This window comes from Sorex araneus, chromosome 1 (genome assembly GCF_027595985.1).
Source record: "Sorex araneus isolate mSorAra2 chromosome 1, mSorAra2.pri, whole genome shotgun sequence".
Taxonomy (NCBI): domain Eukaryota; kingdom Metazoa; phylum Chordata; class Mammalia; order Eulipotyphla; family Soricidae; genus Sorex; species Sorex araneus.
Window position 1 is genome coordinate 21,777,250 of NC_073302.1, and position 27,866 is coordinate 21,805,115.

The 27,866-nt window shown below is 52.3% G+C and overlaps 2 protein-coding genes across 4 annotated transcripts in view; both read left to right on the forward strand.

Moving 5' to 3' along the window:
- Window positions 1-26,080, forward strand: WDR31 (WD repeat domain 31). 3 transcript variants are annotated; one of them, XM_055123743.1, is made up of 11 exons: window positions 1-94; window positions 5,135-5,236; window positions 8,899-9,041; window positions 9,829-9,961; window positions 11,933-12,007; window positions 14,000-14,144; window positions 14,239-14,339; window positions 16,884-16,951; window positions 18,804-18,945; window positions 20,611-20,773; window positions 22,896-26,080. In XM_055123743.1, exons 3-11 carry the CDS (start codon window positions 8,995-8,997, stop codon window positions 23,054-23,056), a joined length of 1,035 nt encoding a protein of 344 aa, XP_054979718.1. In that variant the 5' UTR covers window positions 1-94; window positions 5,135-5,236; window positions 8,899-8,994; the 3' UTR covers window positions 23,057-26,080. The 3 variants fall into 3 exon arrangements, with proteins under 3 accessions (XP_054979718.1, XP_054979720.1, XP_054979719.1); XM_055123745.1 differs by having other exon boundaries at window positions 9,832-9,961; XM_055123744.1 differs by having other exon boundaries at window positions 8,902-9,041.
- RNF183 (ring finger protein 183) overlaps window positions 24,454-27,866 on the forward strand; it is a 19,540-nt gene continuing 16,127 nt past the window's right edge. The window contains exon 1 of the mRNA XM_055123748.1: window positions 24,454-24,559. The gene's annotated coding sequence lies outside the window, so the exon portion shown is untranslated. The remainder of the gene's footprint in view (window positions 24,560-27,866) is intronic.

Consider the following 27,866-nt stretch of genomic DNA (forward strand, 5'->3'; position numbering starts at 1 on the left):
GCGGAGACGCGTGCGGCCGGGGAGGTGGAGGCCGCCGATGCCCCGCGACCTGGGACCCCAGCCGGCCTCAGCTCCCGCGCGGGCCCGCCCTCGGGTGGGTACTGAGCCCCTCGGAGGAGGGTAGCGGGGAGGACGGGGAGCCCCTGACGTGCAGGAGGTGCCTTCCTGGCCGAAGCGGGGAGGGGGTTCCCAGACCTCGCCTGGGGCTCGGGGGTTCCCGTCTTGGGCGCGCGTGCACAGACAGACAGACAGACAGACAGACAGACAGACAGACAGACACACACACACACACACACACACACACACACACATCTCAGAAATAATCTCCGATTGTCCGCCTGGACGGCGGGACAGGGCGGGGACAGAAAGGACAGGCAGGACATTTTGTGTCCAGGTTGTCCCTGTACATGGGAGGGGCCTTCTGGGTCCAGATCTGACTGCAGGTGAGATTCGGGGACCCGCTTATTCTCTGCGTCTCGCTGTCCCCTCCCGGCACAGTCGCAGCCCACCGTCGCCCGTGAGCGTCCCGTGGCCTTGTTACCGTGTGAGCTTTGGTGTCGACGCCCCTTGTGTCCGGGGCAGGTGGCGATGCTGCCAGAGGGAGGGAGATGGGGCAGTTGTTTCATCGACGGTGCAGCAGGAGACAGGGCCCAGCACCCCGCCTCTGACCCTGTGGGACCTTTGCCCCGTCAACTCTCTGCGGCCCCAGGGTCTTGGTGGGAAAGACCGGTGGGCTACTTGCGGGAGTGGGTCAAGGAGGGTTGCACTGGGAAGCTAACAGAGTTTTCTGAGTTCTGTCTAGGGGATCTTTGGCATCTCAAGAGCTTTGGAAAGCAGATTGGGCAGAAATGGGTCTTGTAGGTCTGTTCCCACCCGGAACCAATATGTCACTGTCACTGTCATCCCGTTGCTCATCGATTTGCTTTAGCCGGCACCAGTAACGTCTCTCATTGTGAGACTTATTGTTACTGTGTTTGGCATATCCAATACGCACGGATAGCTTGCCAGGCTTTGCCGTGTGGGTACGATACTCTCGGTAGCTTGCCAGGCTCTCCGAGAGGGGCGGAGGAATCGAACACCGGTCGGCCGCGTGAAAGGCAAACGCCCTACCGCTGTGCTATGGCTCCAGCCCATAAGCAATATGAAGGTTCATAAACATTCATCCTTGGGGCTGGAGTGATAACATTGAGGGTAGGGCCTTTGCCTTGCACGCAGGCGACCCTGGTTCAATTCCCAGCATCCCATATGGTCCCCTGAGCCCCGCAAGGAGTAATTCCTGAGTGCAGAGCCAGAAGTAAACCCTGTGCATCGCTGGGTGTGACCCAAAAAGGAAAAAAAAAAGTTCATCCTTGTCCTGGTCCTCTTTAGCCTTTCCAGGTCTAAAATCTGAGATGAGACTGGGTAACTGACTCCGTGGGCCCATCTGTTAATGTCTTTAGAAAGCTTCTTGCCAGGGGTCCTGAGAGACAGTACAGCAGGTGGGGCACTTGCCTCACATGCTGCCAATCCGGGTTTGATCCCTGGCACCCCATATGGCCCCCCAAGCACTCTCTGCCAGGAGTGATCCCTGAACACAGAGCCATGAGTAGCCCTGAGCTCTGCTGGGAGTGCTCTGCAAAAGAAAAGAAAAAGCCAAACAACAGAGCTTTCTCCGAAGTATATCATTCATTCCTTCATCCACACACACGCCTTGCCTCCCTCCTCCCAGGCTTAAAGTGCAGATGCAAAAATAAGTAAGACACTCTTTCCTCTGAAGTATATCCCACATACATAAGACGAGCAATGGAAGATAACAGCAGAGTATTACTATGTCTTACATTACTCTGGCATTTCTCAGCCAGGGGCCATTGGTCCCTCTGGGACCACCCAAGGGAGAGAGGGGGCATGGTATGAGACTCTGGGGCCAATCTGTGGGACAGGGGCTCTCAGGAAGAAAACAAAGTCTTCCTGAGGATGAGGACACAGCCAGGAAAAAAGTTGAGAAACACTGTATCAGTCTATTCATAACAAATTATAATGTGGGCATTCCTGGATATACTTCATTCTCAGGATTTTGAATTGCCTTGTTACATGACTAGTCACCTCTGGTCAGGAGACATAATTGGCTCCCGCTTAATATTAGGTTCATATAGTGTTTTTATATGTTCTCTGAGGATGGTTGTGACCTGTTTGAAGTGTGTGTATAATATTAGTGAGGGTGAAATCTAGTGATCATACTTGTATTCATTCATCTGTAGCCTCAAGTTTGCTGGGTTAAACTGAGGACTTTGTGTGGACTGCTTTTGTAGAGGTGCATTGTGGGACAATGGTCAAGAACGTTCTCTGGCTTCTGACTGCCCGGATAAAGTTTCGGCTCTGGCATGTATTTGTGATTGATTTGTATTGGTTTGGTTTGGTTTGTTTTGGGGGCCATATCCAGCAGTACTCAAGGCTCTATACTCAGGAATTACTCCTGGCGGTGCCCAGGGCACCCATATGTGGTGCCAGGGATCAAACCCAGGTCGGCTGTGTACAAGGTAAGTGCCCTACCCACTGTACTATGCAATTTATTTGTAAACATGAGTAATTTATTCAACCTTTCTGTGCTTCATTTTTCTCATCTGAAAAATGAAGATGGGAACTCTCTGGAATATATTACATGAGGCAATAAATATGTGGCACTTAAAACAGTGCTTGGTACATCTTAACTTTTCTCTTTTTGTGGTATTGGGGATTGAACCCAGGTCTCATGCATGCTAGATGCGCATTTTATCATTGAGCCACATCACTCCTTAGGTCTGTGTTATCTTCTTTTTTTTTTTTATCTCCACAGAAGCCTCATGATAAAGTGGTTAGCCCATTTTACAATTAGGAAACCGAGGAAGAGGTTCAATTTAGTGGTCAGTGTGCTAAGGGCAGAGAACTGTAGGACTGATATCCAGGCCTTGTCCTAATGCCAATGCTGAATGCTCTTCATCAATTTTTATTCCGAGTATTAAGTTGCTCTTAATTCTTGGGGGTTTTGTTTTGTTTTGTTTTAATTTTTTTCACACCCATTGATTCTCAGGGGTTCCTCCTGGCTCTGCAATCAAGAATTACTCGTGGCAGTGCTCAGGGAGCCATATAGAATGCTGGGGGTCAAACCCAGGTCAGTAGCGTTCAAGGCAAATGCCCTACCTGCTGTACTACTGCTCTGGCCCCTGTGCTCTTAATTCTTTGGAATAAACTATAGTCGGGGGCTGGAGCAATAGCAAAGCAGGTAGGGCATTTGCATTGCAAGCAGCCAACCTGGGTTCAAATCCCAACATCCCACATGGTCCCCTGAGCACCGCCAAGAGTAATTCCTGAGTGCAGAGCCAGGAGTAACCCCTGTGCATCGCCGGGTGTGACCCAAAAAGAAAAAAAGAGTAAAAAAAAAAAGAGTAAACTATAGTCAGTAATTCGAATATATTTGAATTCTTAAAATAGAGTTGTAAAAATGCAAAAGGAAGCAAAAGCAAAAACCCTCACCTGATTTTTCCTTTTCTTTTATTTTTTTGGGGCTGTATCTAATTGTGCCAGAGTTGGAGGGGTGGGTGGAGCTGTTCCCTGGCTCTGTGCTTAGGGTCAATCCCGGCAGTGCTGGAGGTCAGGGAACCTTAACCGAAGTTCGCCACAGGCAAGGCAAGCATGGTAACCCCTGTGCTATCTCTCCAGCCCCTGAGATGTTTTTTTGTTTTCTGCTTGGGGGCCACACCCCAAGGCATTCAGGGACTACTCTCTGCACAGGGGTCACTCTAAGCCTCCAGCATGCAAAGCAATCACTCTGCTCTTTGAGCTTTCTCTCTCCCTCTCTCTGACTCTCATCTGACTTTCTTTGTAAATGTTTATGATGGAAATTCTGAACCTGTTAGTAGTCAAGAGGTCTTAATAATGAACTAATAATGTTCCTGCTCTCATTCTCCAGGTCTTTTTTTTTTTTTTTAGCTTTTTGGGTCACACCCAGCAATGCACAGGGGTTACTCCTGGCTCTGCACTCAGGAATTACTCCTGATGGTGCTCAGGGGACCAGATGGGATGCTGGGAATCGAACCCGGGTCAGCTGCATGCAAGGCAAACATCCTACCTGCTGTGCTATCGCTCCAGACCCACCCTCCAGGTCCTCCCCCCGCTTTCTGATTTTGGGCCATAACCATTGGTGCTGAAGGGACTCCTGACAAGATGCTTGGTGGAGGGCCAGAGTGATAGTACAATGGGTGGGGTGTTTTCCTTGCACATGGCCGACCCAGGTTCGATCCCTGCTCTCCCATATGATCCCAAATCCAAGCATTGCCAGGAGTGATTCTTGAGTGCAGAGCCAGGAGTAACCCTGGAGCATTGCTGGGTGTGACCTCTCCCCCCCACCCCCACCCCAAATAAAAATACAACAACAAAAAGCTTGATCGTGCCCAGTAGTGCTCAGGAGACTAGACATTCTCGGGCAGTTGAACCCGTGCTCCCGTGTGCAAAGCATGTGTCTCAGCCCTTTGACTCATCTCTCTGGCCTAGCCCTGATGATTTTTGATGCAAAGAAGTTCTCTTCATAAAATAAAAGTGTTTAATGATATGTATAACCCATTTTTCATGTTTAAAAGTAGATTATTAAGGGCTGGAGAGATCATACAGGGTACTTCCAGGTACTTTCAGATATTTACTGTGTATTTGGCTAAACTCAGGTTCAATTTCCAACTCTCGTATGATCTCCTGAACACTACCCAGAATCATGCAGAGCACAGAGCCAGGAGTGGCCTTGGTATGGCCCAAGCCCCCGTTCCCTGCATGTTTATAACATATGGTTTCCCTGATTGTTGGGAAATGTGTGGGTTATGCAGTCTTAGAATCTTGTGAACTGACTCTTTGTGAGGGAAAACTCCACTTAACAGTTTTATTTATTTTTTGCTTTGAGATTATGTCCAGTGGTACCAGAGACTATTCTGGCTCTGTACTAGGTGGGATGAAGGACCCAAGGGTCAAATTTTGGGGGCCTCCCACGTGCAAAGCATGCACTCCAGCCAGTTGATCTATCTCCCTGGTCCTTAACTATTATTTTCATGAAACCGGTCTTCTTTACCTTGTAAATCACCAGATCGGTGCAAATATATGTTCAAAGAAGAGATTAATTTAAGCGCTTTTTCAGTAATTACAGAGATTAGGAAGTGGCTACGTCAACTCTCTTCCAGAGGATAAACATCACAAAGCATTGACTGGGGGCAGCTCGCCAAGAAGAGCCAGGTTGCGGGTAAGTCATTCTCAGATGTACCTTTTGCTTTGAATGTTCCACACTCTTTTGGTAGCAGAATTGACTCTCGTGGATTCCAGTTAGGCATCCAGTTTTGAGTAAAGCGAATCCTTTTATCACATCAACAGTTTCCACTGGCCTAGATCTAGGTCTGTCCTTTGTTTGGTGACAGTGTTGGAAAATTCACAGGAATCCCTGCAGCCTCCGTGAGTAGTACAACAGCCCAAGTGTTGGGAAAACTATCTGGGAAGACTTTTCTTCTGTCATTGTATCTTGTGTTTTATTATAGATGCTCTGAGGTTGCCCCTGAGTCAAATGCTTTTGGGGCCAAGGATGTCTGTGTTGGCCACATTGTCCAGCTTTATTTTGTTTTGTTTTATAAGCAACTAGAATAAGGTCTGCATAACATGGGTGCTTGAAAGTTGTTTCCTGAATGAGTAAATTGATGAGTCTCTTGAAGGTGTCATCCATTCTCCTTCTCTTTAGTTCCAGCTTTGTTAGGGGGTGATACAAGTAAATCTGGAAAACATTTCACAATTCCTTTCCCCTTAATGAGTCATTATTGATAATAGTTACGTTCTAGATCTGGGGTTCTCAGACTCTTTTTCCTTAGGGTTTTTTTAATACTTAAAAATTATTTGGGGGGCGGGGCTGGAGCAATAGCACAGCGGGTAGGGCGTTTGCCTTGCACGAGGCCGACCCGGGTTCGATTCCCAGCATCCCATATGGTCCCCTGAGCATATCCCCAGGGGTGATTCCTGAGTGCAGAGCCAGGAGTAACCCCTGTGCATCACCGGGTGTGACCCAAAAAGCAAAAAAAAAAAAAATTATTTGGGGGACTGGAGCAATAGCACAGCAGGTAGGACGTTTGCCTTGCATGCAGCTGACCCGGGTTCAATTCCCAGCATCCCATATAAACCCCCGAGCACCGCCAGGAGTAATTCCTGAGTGTATGAGCCAGGAGTAAACCCTGTACATTGCCAGGTGTGACTCAAAAAGCAATATATATATATTTATATATTTGGGATGTCAAAGTATTTTTTTTTTGTTGTTTTTGGGTCACACCTGGCAATGCACAGGGGTTACTCCTGGCTCTGCACTCAGGAATTACTCCTGGCGGTGCTCAGGGGACCATATGGGATGCTGGGATTTGAACCCGGGTTGGCCGCATGCAAAGCAAACGCCCTACCCGCTATGCTATCACTCCAGCCCCAAGGGATGTCAAAGTATTTTTGTTAAGGAAAGTAATAAATCAGGCGCTTCTCTGTTACCTCTTATGGACAATAAAACCAAGAAATTAAGCAGTTCTAGGCCTGAGAGTAGTACTGCAGATAGTGAGTTTGCCTTGCATGCAGCCAACCTAGGTTCAATCCCCGGCATTCCATATGTTCCACCAAGCACAGTGGAGTAATTCCTGGGCACAGAGCTGGAATGTGCTCAAAAATCAAAAACCAAAAGCAACAAAAAGTCTAAACTATAAAGAAATTTTACAGTTTTACTTTCATCTAAAATTAACTTAATTGCAGGGCTGGTGTGATAGCACAGTGGGTAGGGTGTTTGCCTTGCACGCAGCTGACCCAGGTTCAATTCCCAGCATCCTATATGGTCCCCTGAGCACCACCAGGAGTGATTCCTGAGTGCATGAGCCAGGAGTAACCCCTGTGCATCGCCAGGTGTGACCCAAAAAGAAAAAAAAACACCTCAATTGCATATTAATGTAAATAACATAATTTTATAGAAAGCCAGTATGCTTTTGTTGATGGTCCTTGGGGCCATCCCCAGCGTTGCTCACTAGACCTCCTGGCTCTGAGCTCACTAGAGCTCCTAGTGGTGCTGGAGATGGAACTGGAGCCTTCTGCAAGGCAACTGCCTCAACCCTTGTGCTTTCTCTCTGGCCCGGTACTTTCCAGAACAAAAAGATTAAGGTCTGAAGACACAGTGCGGGGGTTCAGGAACATTCAGCTGACCCAGTTTGATCCCCGGCACCACTACCTGGTCCCCAGCAAGCATCTCTGGGTACCGGCTTGGAGGCCCCAAGCACCACTGGGGTGTTCCAGGTAATTCTCAGCGCTACAGGAGCCATGTAGCACCATACCCTTGGGCCCTCACCTGGGAGTACTCAGGGCTCACCCCTGGCTCTGTGCTCAGGGATCACTCCGGGTGAGGCTTGGTGAACATCTAGGGTGCTGGAGGTTAAACCTGGGTCTGCTGTGAGCCATGCATGCACCCTCCTGGCTGTACTATCTCTCCAGCCCCACCTCTTAGTATATTCAAGTTAGTCTTGTTTTTCTGTTTTTATCTGCTGATAAAATAGATTGGAGGGGGGGCTGGAGTGATAGCATAGCAGGTAGGGCGTTTGCCTTGCACGCGGCCGACCCAGGTTCAAATCCCAGCATCCCTGAGCACCGCCAGGAGTGATTCCTGAGTGCAGAGCCAGGAGTAACCCCTGTGCATCACCAGGTGTGACCCAAAAACAAAAACAAAAAAAAAATAGATTGGAGGGATGTTGTCCCAGGGACTTAAAAGGGAGCTACAGATGCAGGGACAACTAACTTAAACAGTTAGTCTTTAAAAAAGAGAAAAAAAAAGGTGGGTGGGGGTCTGGAGTGATAGTACAGCAGGGAGGGTGTTTGCCTTGCACACAGCCAACTGGGGTTCAATTTCAGCATTCCATATGGTCCCCTGAGCACTGTCAGGAATAATTCCTGAGCACAGAGACAGAAATAACCCTTGAACATCACCAGTTGTGGCCCCAAAGGCAAATCAATCAATAATTTTTTTTAAAAGGTGAGCTGGAGGGCTGGAGCAATAGCACAGCAGGTAGGGCGTTTGCCTTGCACGCGGTTGACCTGGGTTCGATTCCCAGCATCCCATATGGTCCCCTGAGCACCGCCAGGGCTAATTCCTGAGTGCAGAGCCAGGAGTAACCCATGTGCATTGCCAGGTGTGACCCAAGAAAGCAAAAAAAAAAAAAAGGAGAGGGGCTGGAGCGATAGCACAGTGGGTAGGGCATTTGCCTTGCATGCAGCTGACCCGGGTTCAATTCCTCCGCCCCTCTCGGAGAGCCCAGCAAGCTACCGAGAGTATCTCACCTGCACGGCAGAGCCTGGCAAGCTACCTGTGGTATATTCGATATGCCAAAAACAGTAACAACAAGTCTCATAATGGAGACGTTACTGGTATCCACTCAGGCACATCAATGAGCAGCAGGATAAAGGTAACAGTAACAGTGAGCTGGAGAGATTGTACGGCAAGGAAGGCATTTGCCTTGCATGCAGCCAGCCCAAACTTGATCCCTGGCACCCCATAGGGTCCCCTGGGCACTGCCAAAAGTGATATCTGAGGCGCTGAAGCGATAGCATAGTGGATAGGACATTTGCCTTGTACACAACTGACCCGGGTTCGATTCCCAGCAGCCCATATGGTCCCCTGAGCACCGCCAGGGCTAATTCCTGAGTGCAGAGCCAGGAGTAACCCCTGAGCATCACCAGGTGTGACCCAAAAAGAAAAAAAAAAAAAAAGAAGTGCTACCTGAGCACAGATCGGGAGTAATCCCTGAGCACCATCCGGAACAAACCCCAAGCACTGTGCCAGGAGTAGCGCCTGAATATTTCCATGTACCCCCAAAAATAGTAACCACTTACGTTCTTCTTTTAACTAAGCAGGGAATACAATTCCAGTACCCACAAGAGACGTGACGACTCGCGTGCCGGCGAGCACAGGCTGCTCCTCGGGCTTCTTGTAGGTTCTGTCCTGTGATGGGGAAGCTGCAGAGCAAACTCAAGTACAGCACGTACAGATACAGGTACCAGTCCTCCTGCGGGGCCCAGCCCTCGGGTGAAGGACCAAAGTCTCCACTAGAGGGAGGGTGGGGGGCGGGGGTCAAGGGAGAGAGCCTGGCTGGGGGTGGGGGGGGCCTGGCTTGCATTCCTGGTGGCCCACTGCCAGGACTAGCCGAGCCCTGAGCCCAGCACTGCCCTCCGGCCCCCACCACAAACGCGACAACGGACTGAACAAGAGAGAGCGAGAGCGTGGAATAGGGATTTGCTGTGGAAGTCTGGGCTGCCTCCCTCCGGGTCAGAGCGAGCCCGTCAGTGTCTGCAGCCACGCTCACCGGGACCAGTGTATGGGGCTGGAGAGCACAGCGTTTGCCTTGCACGCGCCCGACCCGGGTTCGATTCCCAGCATCCCACATGGTCCCCTGAGCACTGCCAGGAGTAATTCCTGAGTGCATGAGCCAGGAGTAACCCCTGTGCATTGCCAGGTATGACTCAAAAAGCAAAGTGCAAAAAAAAAAAGGGGGGGACCAGTGTAGTGGGGGATCATTCTGGCGTGAGCAAGGACTCCTGGGCATGCCCCTTCCTCAGTCCATCGTTCGGTCACCCCATGTGTTTTCAGAGCACCCTCAATTCTGGCGACCTCCATGGGCCTCCTTCCTCTCTCCCTTCCCTCTGTCTCCTCAGCACGCCACGATTTGCTGCCTTGACCACACTCTTCTCAGCTCTGCTCAGTGGTCCAGTGCCGGGGGTGGGCTGGAGGGAGGCGGGGCCGTGGGGGAGCCCCCCCTCTCTCTCTCTCTGTCCTCTCTCCAGCAGGCCTGATGGAATTATAGAGGAGAGGGTCCCAGCTAAGACTCTCCAAGAGTACAGCCCCGCTCACGTGGATTCTGTCTCTGTGGTGGCTGCTCTGAGCTCAGACCTCTGTGTCTCTGGAGGAAAAGACCAGGTGGGCCTGGAGGGAAGGGGAGCTCCTCGGAAAGGCGGGCCAGGGTTTGCGTTTCTGGCCACAGCACTGAGGAGTGTGAACATGCGGGCTTTCCGATCAGACTGGGGTGAAATCCCTACTCTAATGTTTCCCGTTCCTCTGGGCGAGTCTTAAATTTTTATGACCCTGAGCATCCTTATTCTTTGAAGCGCCAGTCGTCATGCCAACCTCAGAGGACGATTGTGAGGGTTTTATATAGTATGTCTTTAGCTCTGTGCCATACCACCCATAGGGCTTGGGGGTGGGGGTGGGAGTGTTGAGGCCACACTCAAGGGCTCAGGGGACCATATGTGGTGCCGGGTATTCAAGCTGAGTTGTGGCCACCACAGCTGCGTGCAAGGCAAGTGCCTTACCTCCTGCACTAGCTCTCCACCCCAAGGGCTTTCTGTGAGTGACAGAGTATATAGTATTATACATTAATTCATATTATTCATATAATGTATATTATTATGCATTAATTCGGTCACCCCGCCCTGCCGTATACACAGTTTGGCAGCAAGTGGAGCCCCGAGTCCCTGCTTTTCTGCTGCTTTTTTGCCGGATGTCTACACTGGTACATCCGGCTCCCTTCCTCCCAGGCGCTGGTCCTCCCTCCCGATGTCCTGGAATCAGGTTGCTTCCTGTCCTTTCTGTTCTGACCCATCAGAACACTCACAGCTAAGACACTGGCAACAGAGATGGTGACTCTTTCACAGTCAGTGACCCCTCTCATTTTCAGTAGCCAGTTAAATCTTCAAATTCCATCTTCATGCTGTATTTTACTCATTAGGAGTCATCTGTGTTTTCACAGCTTGGAAATGAGGCTATCTGGAAATGGATCAAGTATGGAACAATTTAAAGGGTGACATTTTGTTTTAAAGTTGATAACCTTGGTGATGTGAAATTGTATTTCTGTGATCCTAACCTGTGTGTGGGGGGGGCATCGGGGCAGGGATTAACCTCTCTGCGTGGCGGATGAAGGAACTGGGATTGAAGTAGGTCACGTGCTAACCTGCTCTTACATTGAACTGCAGAGATGATAGCCGGAGCCAGGGGAGGCTTTCAGAACCCTGTGTCGGGGAGGGGGCTGAGGATGGAGCAGTGAATGTGCCTGGGGAAAGGATGGGAGAACCTTTTAACACAACCCTGTCTGGAAGCTGGGCTTAGAAAGGGGGGTTTTGATATTAAAAACTATGTGTATGGAGCCAGATCTATAGTACAGCAGGTAGGGTATTTACCTTGCAAGCAGCTGAGCCAGGTTCAATCCCCAGCACCCGATAAGGTCTCTGGAGTACTGTCAGGAGTAATCTCTTAAGTACAGTGCCAGGAGTAAGCTCTGAGCACTGCCGGCTGTGGCCCAAGCTCCCCCGCTCCACCCCCTCAAAACTATGTGTGATCTGTTTGCTCACAATAGCGAGCAAATAACTTAAGTCTTCTGAGCTGTACACTTGAGAATGATTCAGATGGTAAATTCAAAAAATAAAAAAATCAGGACCAAAGAGATAGTACAGCAGGTGTTTGCCTTGCACGTGACCAACCCCAGTTCAATTCCCGGCCTCCCAATATGGTCCCCTGAGTGAGCAAGCCGGGTGTGGCCCAGAAACTCAATAAACCATTTTAAAAAAATCAAAGTAAACAGTTAGTGGAGGAAACAAGTCCTTCTCCGAATTCTCCTTCAGCATCTACTGAAGGTCCGCCTGATTCAGTTCCCCAGGCCCGACAGGAAGGCTCAGAGAGTGACCTGGTGTCTTCGGAGAAAACGAGGAACAGTCAGGAGGGCAGAAAAGAAGCTCCGAGTCGGGGGACATAGCGGGAGGGAACAGTAAAACCCCGACACTTGGTGCGAGTTCCGTGACAGAGCAGGAGAGTGGGCGGTGAATGCCGGAAGGCGTTGCTGCTGCTCCACGAAATGGGACTTCGCCACAACTAAAAGCTTCTAATGACTCTCCACAGACCGTCGTGGCCTATAACTGGAAAACTGGAAACGTGGTGAAGAAGTTCAAAGGACACGAACGCGAGATCACCAAGGTAAATTGTCGGTGGTGGTTATTCCAGGGGGAATTTGGACCGAAACAAAGGGATCCCTAATAGCTTTAAGCCGGACAGTGATTGACTGTCCCAGCTTTTTGGGAAGGGACGGGAAGGTTTGGGTGGTGCTCTGAGGATCATATCCCTGGTGCTGGGGTCACGGCGACTCCGCTGTGCGCAAGGCAAGTGCTTTTGCCTTCCTTACAGCTATCTGCCCCCGCAACACTCCACCTGAAGGAAGAAATGCTGGGCTCCAGCAGTGGTGGCGGGAAGTGGGCAGTCGGGAGGAGGGGGGTGCCAACAGTTGCTGAAGTGTTATGCTTGAGACCCTATCCATACAGAGTGGTGAACTTTAGTGCCCCAAATTAATTTTTTTTAAATGCTTGGGGGTGGGGGGCTGGAGCAATAGCACAGCAGGTAGGATATTTGCCTTGCATGCGGCCCACCCAGGTTCGATTCCCAGCATCCCATATGGTCCCCTGAGCACCGCCAGGGGTGATTCCTGAGTGCAGAGCCAGGAGTGACCCCTGTGCATCGCCGGGTGTGACTCAAAAAGCCAAAAAAAAAAAAAGTGCCTGGGGCTGGAGTGATAGTGCCGTGGTTAAGGCAAGCCACGTACACTGTGTTTGATCCCTGGCACCACAGATGGTTCCCCAAGTGATCCTGAGCACAGAGCCAGGAGTAAGCCCTGACTGCCGGGTGTGCCCCTAACATCCCGGGGAAAAAAAAAGAGTGCCTGTCATAGAAACAGGTTGGTGGGTGGGAGGGAAACCTGGTGACATTCGTGGAGGAAAGTGGACATAGGTGAAGGTGGGTTGGTGTTAGGACATTGTCTGCCTGAAACTCAGTCATGACTAACTCTGTAATTCATGGTGACTGAAAAAAAAAACCCACACATTAAAGACAATTAAAAATTTTTTAAAATGCCTGCGGTTTCATTCATGCCTTGAAGCCATACTTCAGGAAAAGCAAACCTCTGGCCCAGCTGTGGTTCCAGGAGTGTCTGATATGAGGCCAGTTTTGTTAGTTTGCGCTTAATGGCTAGGATGGTAGAGAGAGAACAGCTCTCCAGACTCCCCTAACTTGGTGGGCATATGGATTCACGACTGTGTGATTACATGCCTAGAACAGTCAAAGATCTCTATGCTCAGGAAACTTCTAGACTAGTTAAGGGAATTTCTTTCTTTCTTTCTTTCTTTCTTTCTTTCTTTCTTTCTTTCTTTCTTTCTTTCTTTCTTTCTTTCTTTCTTTCTTTCTCTTCTTTCTTTCTTTCTTTCTTTCTTTCTTTCTTTCTTTCTTTCTTTCTTTCTTTCTTTCTTTCTTTCTTTCTTTCTTTCTTTCTTTCTTTCTTTCTTTCTTTCTTTCTTTCTTTCTTTTCTTTCTAAGGGAGGCATAGCCAGCAGTGCTTGGGGATGCTGTTCAGTGCTCGGGATCAAGCTACGTGCAAAGTGAGCACCTTAATCGCCGTAATATCTCTCTGGCCCCCACTGGGGACATTTGTAAAAGGTCAACCATAGCTAAACAAATATTGTTAAGTGGCCTTAGGGAGTGGAAATGAGCTTCCAGCAAAATGATAAGAGCATGTCGAAACTTAAGACACCTCCTCTCTCTAAAATACCCTGAAAGCAAAACTAAGATTAACAAGAGGCGAGCTCCGTAATAATGGAACTGGACATCCGCTGTGGTCCTATGCACAGGACATGGTGTTTATATGCCCGAGAAGGTGCCTGAACAGCACTGAGAGAACATGCTGGATCCGCCGCCCCCCCACCCCAAACTCTCAGCCCACCGAAAGTCCGACCAAGGGCCAGAGTGATAACCTGCGGTTAAGGCCCTTGCCCTGCGTGCAGCCGGCCCAGGGTCAATCCCAGGCCCTGTGTGATCGCTGTGTCACTGGGTTCAGCCCTGGGGCTCCCCCTGACCCCTCCCCGCCTGCTGTTGCCCCCCAAATGAGCAACAGGGGAGTGCAGACGCCTTTTCATCCTTGCGCAGATCGCCCTGGGCTACCGCTCGGACCGGTTCTTCAGCGCCTCTCGGGACAGGAGGGTCCTGATGTGGGACCTGCACGGCCCGGCGCAGCCCCTGCAGCAGCTGTCGGGCCACGCCATGGTGGTCACCGGCCTGGCCGTGAGTCCAGGTAACGGCGGGCGGGGCTCTTCCCGCGGCCCGGGGCGGCCCCTCGGCCTGCTGGGCCCCCGCTCACGGCCGCCCTCTCGCCCTGGCGCCCCTAGACTCCTCGCGGCTGTGCTCGGGCTCCCGGGACAACACGCTGCTGCTCTGGGACGTGGGGCGCGGCCACTGCGTGCAGAGCGCATCCGTCTCCCGGAACCTGGTAGGCACCGGCGGCGGAGGGGGGGGGGGCGCGCGGAGGGGGGCGCGGGCCAGGGCAAGGACCCCCGAGAGACTGGGCAGCCAGGCCCCGGCTTGGGTTAAGTTCCTGCGGAGCCCTCTCTGGCAGCTCCGGCCTCAAGGGTTCGAACGATTCTGGCCGTATCATATTAGAATTTTAATCGGTGTCCTTATTTTATTCCTTCAAAATATCCTTATGAATATCTTCACACCCCACCCCCCAGCCACACGCACAGGGGAAGATATTCCAAGACACTCAGAAAATTTCTGAAGCCATAGATAGCATTGACGCCTATCCATGCCTTCACTTTTTACATGTGCACAGACCTGCTGTGAAATTTGGCTTATAAACTGGCCCCAGCAAGAGATGATAAGCAATGACTAACAGTAAAATAAACCAGTTGTAACGGTCTACTACTATAGTAAACTATGACAGTACACGTTGTCGTCTTTAAAATGTATTCTTTTGGGCTGGAGTGATAGCACAGCGGGTAGGGTGTTTTGCCTTGCACGTGGCCGACCCGGGTTCGATTCCCACCATACTCTATGGTCCCCTGGGCACCACCAGGGGTAATTCCTGAGTGCAGAGCCAGGAGTAACCCCTGTGCATGCCCGGTGTGACCCAAAAAGCAAAATAAATAAATAAATAAATAAAATGTCTTCTTTTGGGCTGGAGCGATAGCACAGCAGGTAGGGTGGTTTGCCTTGCACATGGCCGACCCGGGTTCGATTCTCAGCATCCATATGGTCCCCTGAGCACTGTCAGGATTAATTCCTGAGTGCAGAGCCAGGAGTAACCCCTGTGCATTGCCAGGTGTGACCCAAAAAGCAAAATAATAATAATAATAATAATAATAATGATAATAATAATAAAATGTCTTCTTTTTCCTTTTTCTTTTTTTCTTTCTTGGTTGGTTTTTGCGGTGCCAGGGATCGAACCCAGGTCTACTGCAGGCAAGGGCTTACCACTGCAGCACACCCTGAGCCTAGAGTTTCTCTCTTTAGGCCTCCCCAGGGGAGGCGAAGCCTCAGATGAGCGGGGATGACCCTACTCCCTATCTTTCGTGCCGCGAGCCCTGTGCCGAGTGCTCGAGGAGCCGGTCTGCTGGGCCAGGGCAGGGCTCTGTCCTCGGGACTTCATGGCTTATGCGCAGGTAGCTTGAGGCAGAGAAACAAGTGGGCCCTTTTTTGACAGGTGTGATTTGCTTCTGTGATTGGTTGCTGAAGGCTGGGACTTCCTGGCAGTGGACTGGTACTCAAACCCCACCGCCTGTTCCCCCTGCTGGTGCCCGGATTGCAGTCAGGGCCTCAGACACGCGGGGCAGGTGCTCTGCGCTGGCCACCGTGGGACTCAGCTCTTCTGATTTTGAAAACAACTCCCAGAGGCGTGTTGGCCCTATTATGCCCTCCCTGTGGGTGGGCCTTGCTAGAAGGAAGGAAACCAATCCAGTTGGGTTGGTTTTTTGGAAACAGTTTTGTGCTTGTCCAACAGGGGGCTCTGGGGATATAGAGAAACAAAAACTTTTTAAATTTTTAATTGAATCACCGTGAGATACAGTTACAAAGCTCTCATGTTTGAGTTTCAGTCATACAATGACCGAACACCCATCCCTCCACCAGTGCACATTCTCCACCACCAATGTCCCCAGTACAACCCCCACACCCCACCCCGCCCCTCCTGGCAGACACTTTCCCCCATACTCTCTCTCTACTTTTAGGCATTATGGTTTGCAATACAGAGACTGAGAGGTCGTCATGTTTGGTCCTTTATCTACTTTCAGCACACATCTCCCATCCTGAGCGATCCCTCCAACCATCATTGACTGAGTGACCCCTTCTCTATCCCAGCTACCTTCTCCCCCAGCTCATGAGGCAGGGTTCAAACCACGGAGCAATATTCCTGGCCCTCTCTCTACTGTCCTTGGGTGTTAGTCTCATATTATGTTAGTTTATATTCCACAAATGAGTGCAGTCATTTTATGTCTGCCCCTCTCTTTCTGACTCATTTCACTTAGCATGATACTCTTCATGTCCATCCACTTAAGCAAATTTCATGACTTCATCTCTCCTAACAGCTGCATAGTATTCCATTGTGTAGATGTACCGAAGTTTCTTTAACCTGCTGTCTCTTCTCGAGCACTTAGGTTGTTTCCAGATTCAGGCTATTGTGAACAGGGTGGCCTCAGCTGGGGACGGGGGTGGGGGTTAGTACCCCATCTGACAGGAGGGGCTGTCCTGACTTTTGCGTTGCATCCAGCCAGCAGGACCCGGCACACATCAGGGTTCTGGACACACTGAGAGTGCCCATGGGTATTCCGGAGCCCACACCGGGCCCCGCTACTACACCAGCAGATGCAGGCGGACTGTGCCGGCCTGGTGGGTATCTGTGCCCATGAGCGTCCCCCAAGTCCAGTGCATGAGTTCAGTTATCGGAGAAGGTGGGTGAGCGGCTACTCAGCATGTTTTACCGGAGTTGCAACAGGGCAGTGGCTTGGGAGGGAGACACTGAAAGCTCTGCTTCTTCCAGGTCACTCACCTGTGCTGGGTCCCCCGGGAGCCATACATCCTGCAGACCTCGGAAGACAAAACCCTCAGGTGGGCTTCTGTGGCCGTGGAAAGCTTGCGGCTCTGTTCCCACTCCCCTTGACCACAGAGCGGTGCCCTTCCCCTGGCCCCCTGGCCCTGGCTGGGGATGGAGCTGGGGCCTCCATGATCTGGCCTGGAGAGTGGCTGAGTGGTAGAGGGTCAGTGCCAGAGGGTTCTGCACCTCTCAGAGTAGATGAGTCGGTCACCAGCCCCATCCAGAGGAAGCTCAGTGCCCTTCAGTCAGCCTGGCTCTACATGCTACTCCTGTTTGGCTCCTGCGGCTGTCAATCACCCAGCCAGGAGGGGAGCCCTCCTCAGGAAGTGGGGTCGGAATCAGTCAAGGGAGTCGAGGGAAGCAAACTGTTACTAGGCTAGAAAGCACGGCTGGAAACATTGGATCTCGGGAGATTTTACTTAGAAAATGTCGAGAATGAGACAAGGAACTAGAAATGAGGCAAATGATATATTTTTGTGGGTCCCATGGCCCAGGGTGGCCAGGGACACTGCATCTTTCCAAGTAAACTCTGGGATGATGCTCAACTCTCTGTATTATTATAAACATCTTTAACAAAATTGGGGCTGGAGTGAAAGCACAGCGGGTAGGGCGCTTGCCTTGCACTCGGCTGACCCAGGTTTGATTCCCAGCATCCCATATGGTTCCCCCGAGCACCGCCAGGAGTAATTCCTGAGTGCATGAGCCAGGAGTAACCCCTGTGCATCGCCGGGTGTGACCCAAAAAGCAAAAATAAATAATTAAATAAATAAATAAATAAATATCTTTAACAAAATAAACTTGTGGGGGCTGAAGATAAAATACAGTGGGCACTGCCTTCCATGCAGCTCACCGGGGTTCGATTCCCAGCATCCCACATGTTCCCCTGAGCACTGCCAGGAGTTATATTCCTGAGTGCAGAGTCAGGAGTTAACCCCTGTAGATTGCCAGGTGTGAACCCATAAAAACAATAAAAGAGAGAGAAAGAAAGAAAGAAAGAAAGAAAGAAAGAAAGAAAGAAAGAAAGAAAGAAAGAAAGAAAGAAAGAAAGAAAGAAAGAAAGAAAGAAAGGAAGGAAGGAAGAAAGAGAGAAAGAAAGAAAGAAAGGAAGGAAGGAAGAGAGAAAGAAAGAAAGAAAGAAAGAAAGAAAGAAAGAAAGAAAGAAAGAAAGAAAGAAAGAAAGAAAGAAAGAAAGAAAGAAAGGAAGAAAGGAAGAAGGAAAGGAAGAGAAAGAAAGAAAGAAAGAAAGAAAGAAAGAAAGAAGGAAGGAAGGAAGGAAGGAAGGAAGGAAGGAAGGAAGGAAGGAAGGAAGAAAGAAAGAAAGAAAGAAAGAAAGAAAGAAAGAAAGAAAGAAAGAAAGAAAGAAAGAAAGAAAGAAAGAAAGAGAAACTGCAATAGTATGGCAGGCAGGGTGCTTGCCTTGTACCTGCCAACCTAGGTTTGGTTCGTGGCATCTCCTTTGGTCCCCCAAGCTCCCTCAGGACTCATTTCTAAATGTAGAGCCATGAGTAACTGCTGAGCACCACTGGGTGGGGCCCCAAAACCAAAAATAAATAAACAAACAAACAAACAAGCTTGACTCATAGGCACAGAAACAGACTTTTCTCCCATGGAAGCATCATCCCAAATGGCCAAACTGGCAAATCACCTGGTACAACTGAAGATACTGGGCTGTCGTTCCGTTTTGCTTCCTGTCCGCTTTGGTGTCTGTGAGGTTGGTCAGGTGGACGCTGCTGTCCAGAGCAATGGGAGCATTTGACTCTGGCTGGCCAGAGCACCCAGGAGCCAACGCTCTTACAGCCGTGCCCCGCTGCACGCACGTTTGAGACGCGTTTCTTGCAAGCTCACTTCCTGCTATCTTTCTTCCAGACTATGGGACAGTCGGGGGCTGCAGGTGGCTCACGTCTTTCCCGCCAAGCAGCATATCCAGACGTACTGTGAGGTCAGCGAGGACGGGCACAGGTGCATCTCCTGCAGCAGTGGCTTTGAGGGAGAAGGCTGTGAGGCCACGGTGAGAGGCGGCTCGGGGGCCGGGAGTGGGGGGGCTGCTTGCTGGTGAGCCCGCTCCTCACTTCCAGTGCTCCTCAGCTCCCAGACTGCCCTGGGAGGGATCCCTGGCGGTCCGGAGGTTTCGTTCTGGCTTTGGACACTCTGAATTGCTTTTAAGAAGGAGGACGGGTCGGTATGAAAGGCAGATGGGCCTGCTGGGGTCCTTCTCCCACTGTGTATTCAGTCATAGGAAAAGAGGCAGCTCCCTGAGAATTGGGGGGCTGCAGTGTTGATCGGAGCCCACTGTATCCCTCACTAGTGTACCTTTCCTTGTGATGACGCTAGGGAGAGGTTCCCTCCGCTCCTTCACTCTGCCTTGGCTGCCTAATTGCAGACTCTCAGTTCCGAGGGTTACGTGGAAGGCCAGGGGAGCAGAGAACAGGGGTCCAGGCACTTGACTTGCAATGTGGCCAACCAACCCCAGTTTGAATCCCTGCTACCACGTGAGGTCCCCAAGTGCCACTAGGGGCTCACTCCGGAGCACAGAGCCAGGAGTTACCCCGGCACATTGCTAGGGGTGGCTTCATTTCTCCCACTCCCACCCCCACAACAAGGGTTGTCTAGGGCCAGAAAATGTAGCTCAGCCGTCAAGTGTGTGGTCCTGGGCTTAAGCCCCCAGCACTGTAGCACTGTAGCACTGTCATCCCGTTGTTCATCGATTTGCTTGAGTGGGCACCAGTAACGTCTCCATTGTGAGAGTTGTTACTGTTTTTGGCATATCAAATACGCCACGGGGAGCTTGCCACGCTCTGCCATGTGAGCGGGATACTCTTGGTAGCTTGCCGGGCTCTCCGAGCGGGATGGAGAAATCGAACCCGGGTTGGCCGCATGCAAGGCAAATGCCCTACCCACTGTACTATTGCTCCAGTCCCAGCACTATGGGGGGCAAAAAAAGGACCATCAAGTATCTAAGTAGCATCTAATAGAGTATCTAAGTAGTTAATGCTCCTGCTTTATCAAACACTGTATGCCGGGGACTAGCTAATTGCGCTGTGTGCGTTACCTCGTTTAATCCAGTGATCACCTGTGAGTGAGGCACCGTGAGAATTCCCGTTTCCCGGCAAGATGAAAGATCCCAGCCCCGACCAGCCCTGGAGTTAGGGGCTGATGGGAGTTGGTTCCCAGTCTGCACACGAAGCATCTCTGCTCCCCGCTGAGCGTTTCCTGCTCCTTCCCCTCCGCCCTGGATGACTGGGGCCCCGTGACTTGTCTGGGGGACATAGTTCAGTCTGCTCTCCCTGAGCCTGGTCCAAGGGTGGCCCGCTGAGGCAGCCAGTGTGAGGCTGACGACGCTGTACTGAGGGTTGGCGTCCAGGCTAGAGTCAGGGTCTGCTCCAGGCCCACATACACCACGAGGCGGATGGAAGGTGGCTCTCGAGCTGTCGTCGGAAGGGGCGTCCCCAGGAAGAGAGCAGCCCCCTTGCACATCCGTCTGTCCACCCGCTTGGGGCAGAGCTGATGCTTAACATAACCACGGTCTGGATGAGTGGCTGGGGGCGTGTGCGGGGAAGCGAAGGGGGGAGAGTAGGTGGATCACAAGAGGGTGGCAAGGTGGGTACCAGTGCATGAGTCGGGTGGAGCTCGGGAGACGGGAATGCAGACGCTGGCCCGTGTCGTTGCCCTGCAGTTATGGGACCTACGACAGACGAGGAACCGAGTATGCGAGTACCGGGGCCATTTCCAGACTGTCGCATCCTGCGTCTTTCTGCCAAGAGCACTGGCCTCGGTGCCCACGGTCGCTACCTCATCGCATGACTGCAAGGTGAAGATTTGGAACCAAGACACGGGAGGTGAGGCGCCGCTGTGAGTGCTTCTCCGGGTCCAGAGAGCCCCAGAGTCTCCTTACAGTGGTTCCTTTCCGTCACTCAGCAGGCACGGGCCACCCGTGTCCCACCAGAGCCCCTTCCCTCGCGGTTAAGAAAGGACACCAAGGATCCAGGAGGACTGTTAGCTGTCACCTGTGTCCCCGGCCCACGGTGACAGACCATCCCTGAGAGCACACTTCTGTTTGACTCATACTCAACCTGAAGTTGCTCATCAGCTCTAAATGGTGATGCTCAAAATGTCTGAGAAGGAGACAGATTGTTGTTTCAAATTTTTTTTTTTAACACTTTTTTTAGGTTTGGGGCTAAAGTGTTGTTTTTGAAATTTTTTTTTTTTTTTTACTTTTTTAGTTTTTAGTGCTTAGGGCTTGCTCCTGTCTGCACTCAAGGATCTCACCTGCAGGGGCTGGGGAACACGATGGGGTGCCAGGGATGGAACGCGGGTCAGCCGCGTGCAAGGCACTCACGCTACCTGCTGTACGTTCACTCCAGCCCTTGTTTTTATTTTCTTTATGGTGCCATGGATTGAATCCAGAACCTGACGACTCTCTACCTCTGAGCCACAGGCCTGGTCCAAGAATTGTCTTTTAAAAAGACGTTTTCAGGGGCTGGAGTAATAGCACAGCGGGTAGGGTGTTTGCCTTGCACTCGGCCGAACTGAGTTTGATTCCCAGCATCCCATATGGTCCCCTGAGCACTGCCAGGGGTGATTCCTGAGTGCAGAGCCAGAAGTAACCCTTGTGCACCACCAGGTATGACCCAAAAAAGCAAAAAAAAAAAAATAATAAAGACATTTTCAGAGATTTGAAATAGGGCATTTGCCTTGCATGCAACCAACCTGGGTTCGATTTCCAGTATCCCATATGGTCCCCCGAGCACTGCTAGGAATAACCCCTGAGCATCACTGGGTGTGACCCAAAAAGCCCCCCAAAAAATCCCCAAAGACCCCGAAAAAGACTCTCCTGCTCTGATTTGGCTACAAAGCTTTGCAGAATGAGGTCGTGGCACTAGAGCAAAAGATGGTTCACAGAACGCAGCCACCGCTGATATGGAGCACTGGAGCCCCTTCCCACGGCAGAGTCTGGCCAGCGTGGGCCAGTCGGCAGAGGGTGCGAGCAGAGGCCGCTGGCGTTCCCTTTCCTAGAGAGCTGCCTGGCTGGCACCCGCCGCCTCCTGCCCTGTCCTGGAGGCCAAGCTCTGCTCCCAGCAGAGGACAGGGTGGCCCGGCCAGAGGATGCACGTGGGGCCACGTTGGGGGCTCATCAGCCACGGAGGGCAGCCTCGGCCCTTTGCCTGCCAGGGCTGGCTGCCTCGGGGGTGTGGCCGTCTCCACGGCAAGGAGGGCGATGCTTCAGGGGCGGCGAGCCCCGACCTGGAGCAGGCAGGCAAGGCCACGGAGCGTGCAGCCACCTGGAAGCCCCCAGATTGCCTGTGAGGACCCCACGTTATCCTTGTCTTGATGGTGCGGGTCCCCGAGAAAGCAGGCTCTGAAGAGCACCCTCCTCCTCGCCCTGCCCTGCCCTGCCCGGCCCGGCCTGGCCCTGGGCTTTGGTCCACGGACAGGTCCCTGAGGGCAATTTCTTAATTTTATTTTTGGGTCACACACAGGGGCTCTCTCCTGGCTTGGTGCTCAGGGGTCTTTCCCGGCAGGTCTCAGGGGACTGTAATGGTGCCAGAGAGCAGACATGGGCCTCTTGCTTTCGCCTATTGAGCCAGCAGTTTCATCTCTGAGGGCAGCCTTCGAGGGGAGGGGTGATGTTGTGTACACACACACACACACACACACACACACACACACACACACGCACGCACGCACGCACGCACGCACGCACGCGCACACACACACACACACACAGACACCGACCCATACACACACCACAGCGTGCGGGGGGAGCACTGTCTGTTGTCTGCCGTAGTGAAGTCTCGGGGTGACCTGAGTCCTCCTGTCCCTTGGGTCTGGGCGTCCCGGTGACAGTCCTTCCCTTGGGGGCTCTCTCCTCCGGGTTGGGTTTGCATGGCCCTAGCTTACTTCACAGCACTTCTGCAGAGGCAGCTCGGTCTGACCTGCCGGTTGCCCTCCCTTCCCCAGCCTGCCTTTCCACCCTGTCTCTGGACGGCTCCGGACCTCTGACTTCCCTGGCCGTTGGCGACACCAGCTCCTTGCTGTGCGCAAGTTTCAACCGAGGAATTCACTTACTCCGAGTGGACCGAAGCCGAGGGCTGGAACTGCGGCAAGTGGCAGCCTTCTGAGGCCAGGAGGCAGTCTCCGGACAATAGACACCCGTGGCCCTCCTTGCTCAGCCTGGCTGTGTCTTTCCACGTCCCCCGCAGGAAACCCTGTGGTGCTCGCATTCTTCGTTAGATTCGCTTAGGAGGTTTATCCGTCCCTGGTTCCACGTCAGGCGCAAGGTCAGAACCAGGAACCATGCACAAATTCCGTGGAAGTTAAACCCAAGCGCAGGTTCCAGTGAGCGTGGGCTCCAAATGCTGGCCTCGGTGTGGGGGTCTTAGAACCCTGACTGCGAGAGGCAGAGCACGAGGTCTGCGGCCACTGAACTTGCCCATCTCTCTGCAGAAGACAAAAGCACAGACATTGCAGAGCCGCTTCCTCACAGGAGGAGAGCAGGTGCTGGGAAAAGGGCAGGTGGGGAAGTCACCCCTGGGAGTGACCACGCAGACAGGGAGTCTGCACGCCCCACAGTTGGTGGCCTGCAGGGAGAGGCAGCCACGTCCTCGCATGAAGAACCCAGGGATCCACGGAGCTCTGGGATGCTGCCGCAAAGACAGGATAAAGGCAGGCCCAGGGCACCAGGCTGGGTGGCTGGAGACACACAGTAGCATGTGGCTGGCACTTGCCTCACCCACCCGCCGGTTCCCCTCCGGTCACCACGGCCCTGCAGGGCGAAGAATCAGAGTCAGGGCAAGAAACCAGGTTCGGGGGCCAGAGCGATAGTTCAGCGGGGAGGGCGTTTGCCCTGCATGCGGCTGGCCAGGGTTCAATCTCCATCATCCCCTCTGTTCCCCGGAGCGTCCCCAGAGTAATTAGAGTGCAGAGCCAGGAGGAAGTTTCTCTTCTGGAAACGTTCGTTTCCCTGGACACTGCCTGTGGGTTTGCTCTGCGCGTCCGCCCCTGGGTGGTCTGCAGAGGGCGCAGCGGAATAACTGCAGTGTTGCCAGATGTGGAATGGCCCTCTGTGCCCCCTCAGGCTCCCGGCCCCTGAACACGTCTCCAGGCCGCTGAGGAGCACCTGTTCACTTACAGAGCACCCCCAGACCACGTGACTTTGGGGAATCCCCCTCTCGAGTCACAGGGAGACGTTTCCCAAAGCCTGATTGTTTTTCCCCCTACGTAAGCACACAGACCCCCTGGACTCTGGCCAATTTCCTATTTAGAGGTTGATTTTGTATTTAAATGTGATTTTGTTTTGCTTGGGCCACGCCCATCAGTGCTCAGGAGCTCCTCTCGGCTCTGTGCTCAGGAGTCTCTGCAGGCGGTGCCCCGGGAACCCTCCAGTCAGGGTTTGACCCAAGCCTCCCGCTCCAGGACTCTCTCTCGGGCCCCCATATTGGAATTGTAAAGAAATTCACACATTTACTTAAGTGAAGACTGCTATGCGTTTGTCCTGGGATGGCCCCAGGACCCTCCTCAGAGACTGTGACTGTGTCGGTCCCTTTTGTTGAAGAGCCTCGTGTTTGCCTCAGGCCTGCGTCCGTCCTGCACCGGTCCTTCCGTCCCTCTCGCAGCCACTGTGGGTAAGCACGTGTGCGGGGTTATCGCTCCAGCGTCAGTGACCTCACCTTCCCACGGGAGGCACGTGCTCTCCCACCCGCCCTCCCCCGTGTCCCTGTCTTCCTGCCTCCTGTCTGCTACAGGGGCCGAGGAGATGGCCCCAGGGCTGGAGCCCAGCACCTCACAGTTCCCCCAAACGCTTCAGGGAACGGTCCCTGAGCTGTCTTCCTACCCTCCAATAAGTAAATATGATTGTGTGTGTGTGTGTGTGTGTGTGTGTGTGTGTGTGTGTGTGTGTGTGTGTGATACGCTTTAGACTCAGGAGACAGTACAGGGATTTAGGGCTCGCCTGATTCATGGTCGATGCCCGTTCGATCCGGTACTCATTGTGGTCTGAGCTCTGCCAGGAGTAAACCCTGAACAATGCCAGGTGTGGCCCAGATCTCCCCCTCAAAAAAAAAAAGAAAAAATATATATATGCTTTGAGTCATAGGAGATTATTTAACCTGTGTGAATAATTGTTACACTGTGTGTCGCTTTCTAAGCCGAACGGAGTGTGCGTTTTGGGTCTGCTGTAACAGGCCTTCCTAGCACTGACAGGAACAGTTCCAACCCACCATTGGCTGAGTTCCTGCACGTGGGGCCCATGGGGATGGAGAACCCGGATTATTTAAGGAATGTAAGTGATCATTAGCAATGACCTTCATTTTGATACAGGTTTTTTTTTTTTTATGGGGGGAGCTCTTTGGGGGCTCAGACCTGGTGGTGCTTTCAGGGCCTACGCCTGGCTCTGTACTTCGGGGTCACTCCTGGTGGTACTCTGGGGCCATACGTGGTGCTGGGAAATGGAGCCAGATTCGCCACATGCAAGGCAAGTGCCTTCAGCCTCTGATTTTGACACAGGAATTTTTTTTTAAAATTTTATTGAATCACCGTGAGATAGTTACAAGCTCTCATGTTTGAATTTTTTATTTTTTATGCTTTTTGGGTCACACCCGGCGATGCTCAGGGGTTACTCCTGGCTCTGCACTCAGGAATTACTCCTGGCAGTGCTCAGGGGGACCATATGGGATGCTGGGAATCGAACCCGGTTCGGCCGCATGCAAGGCAAACGCCCTCCCCGCTGTGCTACCGCTCCAGCCCCCTCTCATGTTTGAGTTACAATCACACAACGATCAAACACCCATCCCTCCACCAGTGCACCTTCCCCACCACTGATATCCCGGGTATAACCCCCCTTTCCCGCCCTCCCCCTGCCTCCATGGCAGACAATATTCCCCATACTCTCTCTCTAATTTTGGGCATTATGACTTGCAACACAGACACTGAGAGGTCATCATGTTTGGTCCATTATCTACTTTCAGCATGCATCTCCCATCCCAACTGGTTCCTCCAGCCATCATTTTCTTAGTGATCCCTTCTCTATTCCATCTGCCTTCTCCCCTCCGCCCATGAAGCAGGCTTCCAGCTATGGGGCAGTCCCCCTGACCCTTGTCTCTACTGTCCTTGGGTTTGACATGGGAATTACAAATGTTGTATTCGCATTTCGTGGTGTTTTTCCATCTCTGTTTCCTTGCTGTCTGGGGAGAGGGGGTTGGGAGCCTCTCCCGCAGGGCTCTGTGCCACCTCTCAGCCCTGACGGGTGGCTGAGCTATCTCTCCCGCCCCAGTGTTCTCCGTTTTTCACAGAAAGAGAAAAGAACAGTCACTTCCAAGTACCCTCAAGGAAACTGGGTCAACCGAGCTTTATCATTAACAGCAGGAGGGGCCCCAGATGCCGCAGGGGCCCCAGACGTGGAAGGCCTTGCCCAGCGGAGATGGAGCAGGTGCATGTTCGTGGGTCGTGGGTCATGAGTGGGTGTGTGCCTCGGCCTGCACGGCCAACTTGAACCTCGGCCGGAGAGAGGGAATGAGAGTTGAGTGGGCTAGGGAGGACTGCATGCAATATGCGGCATACAGCAAGTTTATTGAAATCCAAGTGGGTTTATATAGTCTTAGCTTAGCAACCATCAGCAGGTTACATAAGTGGCATAAACATTATTAAGTGGTGAGAGCATCTTTATTTTTGCCAATCTTACTTGTTTTTCGGTTCCTTCTCTCAGCCTTGAGAAACATGGGAAAGCAGATGTGGCCTTGAGCATGGCCATGGCAGGCGCGAGCCAGTCCTCCCTTCAGCCTCCTCTCGAGTCCACCTGCCAGAGCATGGTGGCCCTTCAACTTTTCTCACGAGGCAGGTCGCCAGAGCATGGTGGCCCTTCGACCCCCTTTCCAGGCTGGCCGCCAGAGCATGGTGGCCCTTCGGCCGCCTGTCAAGGTTGGCTGTCAGGGGATGACTCGCCCTCATGCCACGTTTCTCCATACTCATTCCTGTTTACAGGAACTAAGGTAGGGGGTGCCTAGGCCCCCTCCTCACCCAGTCCCTGTTTACAGGGACAGAGGCAGAGGGTGCCCAGGCCCGTCCCCAACAGGTGTGGAAGGAGCACCTCCCCCTGGGGAGCGCAGGAGTGCGTCAGCTCGACAGGACCACCCCGCATCCCCTCCTCCGGCTGCCCAGAGCCCTACAGAGGTGGGGAGCACCTTCACCAGCCAATCCAGCCAGACACGGCCCCGAGAGGGAAGGGAGCTGCGTTCTCCCTGCTTGGCGTGGGGGCCTCAGTTAGCAGTGCTCAGGGCTTACTCCTGACTCTGGAGTTCAGGGATCAATCCTGGAGGGGGCTGGAGGGACCATCTGGGGTGCTGGGAATCGAACAGTGAGTGTTGGAGAGAAGCTGTCTCAACAACACGGTGCCATGAGGGAGCTTGCCTTACACACAGCCCAGCCAGGTTTCATCCCAGATGGTCCCCCGAGCCTGCCAGGGCTGATCCCCAAAGACAGAGTCAGGAGTAACCCCTAAGCATTGCCAGGTGTGAGCCCCAAATCACAACAAGATAAAAAGAAAAACCAGGGCTGGAGCGATAGCACAGTGGGGAGGGTGCTTGCCTTGCATGCAACGGACCCAGGTTCGATTCCCAGCACCCTATACGGTGCCCCGAGCACTGTCAGGAGTAATTCCTGAGAGCAGAGCCGGGAGTAAGCACTGTGCATGACCAGGTGTGACCCCAAAAGAAAAACAAACAAAAAAAGATAAAAAGAAAAACCAAACAACCAACCTGGTGCCTTTCTTCCTGCCCCTTTCGTTAAACCAGTGTTTTACAAGTACGAGATAACCTTCCCTCTCCTCCTGCTCCCACCCTTCTCGGTCACCATGGGCTGGAGCCCAGGCTTAGCATGTGAGAGGCCCTGAGTGATCCAGTACCTCATGGTTCCTGAGCACAGACTCGGGAGTAAGCT